The sequence below is a fragment of the Pecten maximus genome, chromosome 8 (assembly GCF_902652985.1).
Source record: "Pecten maximus chromosome 8, xPecMax1.1, whole genome shotgun sequence".
Classification (NCBI taxonomy): Eukaryota; Metazoa; Mollusca; class Bivalvia; order Pectinida; family Pectinidae; genus Pecten; species Pecten maximus.
Window position 1 is genome coordinate 14143600 of NC_047022.1, and position 7383 is coordinate 14150982.

A 7383-nucleotide genomic window follows, 5' to 3' on the forward strand; every position below is an offset into this window, starting at 1 on the left:
TTGTTGTACGGTTATTGCAGTTGTGTTATCAAGTGTATCCTGACTATATACTGTGAAGAATATTCATGTCAGAAAAATGAGAAAATATTTAAATAAATAACAAATATTTTATTACTGCTATATTATGTTTTGACTGCTTATTTTGTTATGTCATCCGAAATATTTCCAACAGGAAACATAAAGTATTACTTAACATCAGCATGCTATTCACTGTAACTATACTACGGTTACTCCTTTTTATATTAAGATGATTTCCATCGTTACTTTCAAAGAAGTAGAAGTATTATATTTCTACTTGCGATGTTACCTACTTTCACATTCCACGCCGACATCCTCACTGTGACTGCAATTAGATACACCCCAACCGCTAAAAGTACACTGTATTGTTCCTAGTACCAATATATTCACAGTAGGGTAAGTAGAACTACACTGTAAATCATCCACAAATATATGTCCTGATCCTCTTCCGAAATATGCACTTGTAAATGGGTTTCCATCTCTGGAATACGAATGGCAGACAAAGAATTAGAAATACATGGTCATATTCCATTCAAATGTACTAAGGGAGCTTTCATGTATGTCAACATAATTTGTTGCTTGATAGAACTAGATGTATATAACTTGATATATTTGTATAGGTACTTATGTTATGGAAACCTTTTTTTTCGAAACATAAATAACATTATTAACATTGCAACACAAACCTGTAGCCTAGTGCCCTACAAACAGCTCTGGCTTCATCATCACGAAATCCGTCGTCACAAATCGTTCCCCATTGTCCGTTATGGTAAATCTCTACACGGCCTTGATTAGGCCTACTTCCATTCACTAAACGCACAAATTCGCCTACAAAATGCAATGAAATTTAATAACTATACATATGTCAAAATTCAGGATAAATTTCCACCATGATACTGTCAATTAAAAGATATTAATTTCCATGGCCGGTGTCATTGATGAAGTATAAAACGCTTACCCTTCGAATCACCTGGTCATATCCCCTTTCATTTTTTATAGTATCTCAATGCAAATATATATCTTATATTCGTGTTTTACCCCCGTTTTAACGTCATTTAGTCATAATTACTGTTTCGTAAATTTGTCAGTACTATATTCTGTTTTGTATACACTGCACATTCCATACACATTATAGCCATCGCGGAAAATAACATTTTGTCACAAAACATTAATCATCTATTTTTTTTTATAAGATTTTAAAATTTTATTCCATGGACAACATACAATGCTTTCGGTTTACCATTGGATGTGACATTTGTGGTTATATAGTTTTCTACACGAAATCAATTCTGTAAAGGTCATTATAAGATACCTTTTTTACCTCATTAAAGGTGTCTGAAAGACTGTAAAATCGGGGATTTTCTTTCGCGGCTTCTATTATGGGACATTGAAATAAATAGATCTCACTAATCTGTCTTTCTGTTCTTTGTTGACGTTCTTTATGTGTCTCTTTGACACCCGTTCTCATTTGACCCTGGCTGTTGCAAAGACGTAAAACAAAACAAAGAGTAATTGTTATCGTATCGATTATATGTAAATAAGACGAGCTACTCATGTTCTACCTACCTGTAGATAACACAGTTGATATGTGAAGCAGTACAATCTGAATTTTCAATAGCTCCATGTTCCTCGGGCATTTGGTTATCACCCGTCTTGTTGTCTAATAAAGCAGGAGTTAACATGTTAAGAAGACATGTGAGACTTAGATAATTATATCTAGGCATCGAATTGAACAGAAGCTATAGTTCTCGTTTTAAAGCCCATCTTAAGCAAAGTAATACTACTAAGATCGAAAGAAATAGTGCTAACAGAGAGATATTCTGAAAATGTTTAATCGTGGAATTCGGTTACCGAATTCTCTGTCTTTATGTATGGTTGGCATGATCCGGCCATTAAATCAAATTTACAGTTTAAAAAAAAAAAAAGAAAAAAAAGAAAAAGAGAAATAGCGATGTTTTGGAAATCTCACTTGTGGCTCGACAGAAATGACCCCGTTTCGATGACCACGTTTCAGTGTCTTAGATATGTGACGTCACACGTTCAACGCGGACGACTAAGCCTATGCAATTTTACTTATGAAAAGCGAGATGTCCCGTCATATTTGCCGCATCTCATGTGATTAAACAATGTTTTCATCTTCTTTTTATTGTGATAAATGCATAGATATTTATAAACGACAAGTTTATTCACCCGCAGACGTTTATTTTAAGTGATATGGAAGGAACTAATATCTAGAGAATAATGTGCATGCCGGTAATGTGTCTGTTTTCGTGTTTCCATTAAACTTGTCCGTGTTAAGAAACAATTGGTAAAATTTATGGAAAGCGGAAAAGACCCACGAAATGTTCTTATCGTATTGAAAGCACTGTTTGAGGGCGGCTCATGTCGTTCCGGATTCACTCAGTCAAACATCCTATACTACTCGTTTACTCCTTTGTTGGGATAAACTTGAACTAAACTACGACTTTCCTTTTTCTAGGACATTTATTATCTAATATTATGAGAGACCTATGAAGTACGAAAAGTAAGATTTATTTCAGCAACCAACCGTCTCTTACTCGCGGGTAAGAATGATCGTATTAGTCAACAGAAACATTTATAAAGAGTAATGTTATACATATGCTATACATGTATGTTTCGTTGTTTTCGTTTAAGAAAAATTGCACACTGGAAACTAGATTCATACAGATAACGATATGATACTTATGTCAAGATACTATGCAAGCTATAAATTCACTCGTGTGTTATCAAATCCTGTGTTTACTGATTATCTTGATTATTCCAGACCTAATGGTGTACCCCTGTTGGGGTTCCCTGTTGGGGCTCTCTGTACAGGGGTGTCGTTAAACATGAAAAGAAAGGTACTCGGCCAACCTGTCATGTTTTGTTGACTAGTATTCGTGTCTATCTACAGGTGTCTCAGTTAGCGATATGTAACTGTACGGGTCTCAAATAGACCTGCACAGGTGTAGATATCGTCCGTTCTCACATATACAGCAAGCTATATCATGGCAAAAAATGTCCGCGGTATGTAAACTCTCAGATAATGTAATTTCTGTATTATTACATACTTATTCATTGATTGTATTCTGATGAGACAAGAAAACTATTGTATCTGCTTAAAGAACATACATGTAAGTAAAGGAAATGTGACCTTCAGTCGTAAAATACGCTTTTCTTAAAATTAGTTTATTGGGTATAAAACAAACATACCCTCGTCACCCTTAAACTTACACACACACACCAACATCCTCTCACAACCTCACGCATCAACACACATACACACCCACACTCACCAACTGGTGAGCTGCATTAAGTGATTGTTATATAAATTACCTGATTTATTGAAGTTGCACAGATAAAGAACATTTGCATAGATATAATTAATTGTCACTATACCATTGCCAGGTAAAATGTACAGCTGTATATTCGAAACGTATATATAATTCACTTGGTATTATCACCGTTTGACCACAGTACCTTTTGAGATATCGATTGAATCTTTGTATATTTTGAGTCTGACATATATTGATTTCGAAATTGTTATAAAAAATACCTTTACACATGGAAATGACCAGGGGCCAGTTTCTCCAGAATTTCCTAACTTAAGGGCAGTTCTATAGACAAGCATTACATAATCTAAAGAAGGTTCTTTTACTTAAGATATTTTTACTTAACCTTATATAATACTTTCCAACGGAAATTTTTAAGTTGTTTCCCTTAGGTTAATGAATATTGATAAAACTGGGACCGAAATGCTGGTGTGTCCGATTTTCTTAATAAGGTATTAGGGATGTATTGTGATAGATAAATATATCATGGCTTAGAAAATTAAAAAATCCATTAAAAGTACCCCTACAATCTGTCGTTCTCAAGGAAAGTAATGACTGTATTCAGAGCCCTGATAGTAGATATTCATACACGTTATAATCTCTGATTACAGATTAAACCTTGTATTTGTTCTTTCTCGTTAGCTTTTAGAAGAAGATATTTCTGATCCTTCATATTACGGGAATTGTCGATGAAGCAGAAGACGCTTTCTCTTCCGGAACATCTCGTTTGATTCCCTGTGTACTTTTTGAGGAGTCTCCATCTCAATCTATCTATTAGCTTCAAGATAAAAGGATTTACATTGCGTCATTAATGTAAACTAGATAATGGGGTTTCAAAATGTTTGGCTTTCATCGAATCTATGAGACTTTTATTTTCTCAACTGGAAGGGAAGTTTTCAATTGCCCAACTATCCGGAGACGTGTATTAATATCACGCTCTAACATAAATTTAACGGCCAGTAATAGTAGAAAGCTTGTTCCTAGTAATACAAAAATTATGTAGGCATGCACCATATACATATCTGACATTAATGAAAGGTGGGTATAAACTACGACCGTTCTCTTTGATCAGAATTGAATGTAACTGTTAAACACTATTGATTAGCATACCTGCGTTGGCATGTTTTATCGCAACTCATGAGTCATGGTTGTTGTGTTTTTGTTTTGTTGCCACTTCATTTCCACGATTTGAGGTTTAGATGAAAAACAATTACTGGTATTCAGTTCTGTCAAAATTATTTTCATCGACAACTAAAATCATATACCGAAACATATGTTCAAACAAGTGTTTCATTTCGATATAAATTAGATATTGTTAAAAATTCCAACGAACATTGATGTTACCACCATTTTTTGTGCTTTTAGATTGTTTTTAATTCTACAACATCTCAATGTAAAATTCCAGTCACATTTTACATCTAACAACACATTTGATCATGTAAACGACTATAAAATTGCTTAAAGTCTTACCTGAATGATCTAAAGCGTAGGCTTGCTCCCTTCCCGGTGGTTAATGTCTGATCATATCCTTACGAGATTCACCCAATAACAAGATAAGATTATTTATATTTCTGTCAGGTGGGATTTACTTTTGCGGTTTTTTTTTTTTAAGTTTTTTTTTCTATAATTTTTATCTTAATTTTGTTCCTTGTTTGTATCGTATTTCTATTACAACAGATATAGATTTTTCCTTAAGTGTAGCTTTTATATTTCACCAATTCTAGCTGTAAAGTCGTATTTACAACTAATTACAGCTAGATAATGTGATAACTTAACCTAAATCACCGGTTCCGATTTTTTTCTACTGAATTCACCATCACGTCTGTGCAGACAAACCATAACTGTGAGACGGTTGAATATAAAGATAGTTTTTGATTAAGAATACAAAATTATGAAATGAAAGTGTTCCCTCATGTTATTGATGAAGTAGATTAATATTGTCGCCCTACGGACACTTCCTTTAGTCTTAGTAAAGAAGGAGAAAAATCTACTCCTGAACTCCCGCTCTTCCTCCCCTTCCCCTTTCCTCCCCTCCCTCTTTCATACCCCCTCCCCTTTCCTCCTCCTTCCTCTTCTCCCCCTCCCTCTTCCTCCCCCTTTTTACATATATATCAATACTGTTTATATCAATTTCATGGCGGCTTCACCTCCGACGAGTTAATCTTTTCTGTTCAAAGTGCAAATAAACTCAAACACGGCGATCGATTCAGCTTTGTCAAGCTTGGGGTATTAACTGCAGGTAAATCACAAACATGTAAAGATTCTTATGGTGCGTTATTGAAGACAAAAATGCTTATCAATATCAATTTGTAATGAATCAGGTTTTCTTTCCCAATGTTAAATTAAGGAAATATTTCGTAATGTTTTATCATTGTTCTAATAAAATCAAAACATCTTTTTAGTCTTGTGTGAGAGACTTCCTTACGCAACTTCTAAAGCTTCTCGTTGAAAGATAGAACTGCTGCATTGTTTATTTTATATATAACATAGATCATTCCTGCATTGTTGTTTTTATACATACCGCAGGCCACTCCTTCATTGTTTATAGATAATACGGGTCATTCCTGAATTGTTTATACATAACACGGGCCATTCCTGCATTGTTTATACATAACACAGGTCATTCCTGAATTGGTTATACATAACACGGGTCATTCCTGCTTTGTTAATACATAACACGGGCCATCCCCGCATTGTTTATACATAACACAGGCCACCCCCGCATTGTTTATACATAACACGGGCCATCCCCGCATTGTTTATACATAACACAGGCCACCCCCTCATTGTTTATACATAACACGGGCCATCCCCGCATTGTTTATACATAACACAGGCCACCCCCGCATTGTTTATACATAACACGGGCCATCCCCGCATTGTTGATACATAACACGGGCCATTACTGCATTGTTTATATATAACACGGGTCATTACTGCATTGTTTATACATACCACGGGCCATTACTGCATTGTTTATACATAACACAGGCCATCCCCGCATTGTTTATACATAACACGGGCCATTACTGCATTGCTTATACATAACACGGGCCATTACTGCATTGGTTATATATAACACGGGCCATCCCCGCATTGTTTATACATAACACGGGCCATCCCCGCATTGTTTATACATAACACGAGCCATTGCTGCATTGTGTAAGATTTAACCCGTTTTGTATCCCATTATGAAAATCATACCAAAGATTCCTCATAACGCAATGATTCATTCATAAAAAATTAAGATAACAGTTCAACGTATGTTGTGTTTGTATTCCAGCTTAGTGAAGAAACGAGAGTGACGTGTCAGAAACCTCATGAAGAGAAAGATCACACCAAGACATTTTAGGTTAATTCATATCCGAAGAGTGAGAACTATGGCGGTCTTTGCTACCTATAATGATAAGCTCTTAAACAAAAGATCACGGAAGATCAAGAAATTTATCATCTTTGTACTAATTCTATTATATGCCCTACTCGTATGTGCGATGGTATAACTCGAAGCATTTGCGACACAATTTACCTCCACATGTTCTAAACTAAAGATTACATATTATCCTATTCAAAATTAGTAAAACCATAAGCAAGGCACTGTTGTTGGGCACGTTTTTTTCATATCAGTGAAGAAACTAAGGATATGGCTGGTACTGAGACGCTGTAGAATTTCCTGGTCTGAACTTCCTCTTCTGAGAGTTTTGAGCAAAGTCTCAAAGAGACCGGCGACAAGCTGGGTGAGGAAGTATCCGGACAAGATGTTTTTTTTTTAAAAGAATAGACGAATCAATATGAGTTCAGGACATGGGAGCTACAAATGATGATACAAAACACACATTTCCTACGAGATCAGCTGCAAAGTGATAGTGGATAAACCAAGATACACTAAATCTTACAATGGACAGAAAACGCAACCGAACGATGCTAGTGTAATGAGTACATGAAGATACATGTATGCATATTTTGATTACGGTGAAAGGAGTTGAGAAAAAAAAAATCTCTCATATCTCGCCATGTTGATAAAGTTTGCCAATAT

General features: G+C 35.3%; 1 protein-coding gene across 1 annotated transcript; it reads right to left on the bottom strand.

Annotated features, from left to right (window-relative positions):
* Positions 1 to 239: 239 nt before the first annotated feature.
* LOC117332591 (scavenger receptor class A member 5-like) lies at positions 240 to 1674 on the bottom strand. The gene is made up of 3 exons (XM_033891563.1): positions 1585 to 1674; positions 705 to 846; positions 240 to 499 (listed from the first exon to the last, which is right to left on the bottom strand). Exons 1-3 carry the CDS (start codon positions 1640 to 1642, stop codon positions 304 to 306), a joined length of 396 nt encoding a protein of 131 aa, XP_033747454.1. The 5' UTR covers positions 1643 to 1674; the 3' UTR covers positions 240 to 303.
* Positions 1675 to 7383: the final 5709 nt, after the last annotated feature.

Coding starts and splice junctions, on each gene's coding strand:
- LOC117332591 (XM_033891563.1), bottom strand. CDS start 1,642: ATGGAGCTATTGAAAATTCAGATTGTACTGCTTCACATATCAACTGTG. Junction 847..1,584: donor ATCAACTGTGTTATCTACAG/GTAGGTAGAACA, acceptor TGCATTTTGTAG/GCGAATTTGTGCGTTTAGTG. Junction 500..704: donor TGTAGGGCACTAGGCTACAG/GTTTGTGTTGCA, acceptor TTCGTATTCCAG/AGATGGAAACCCATTTACAA.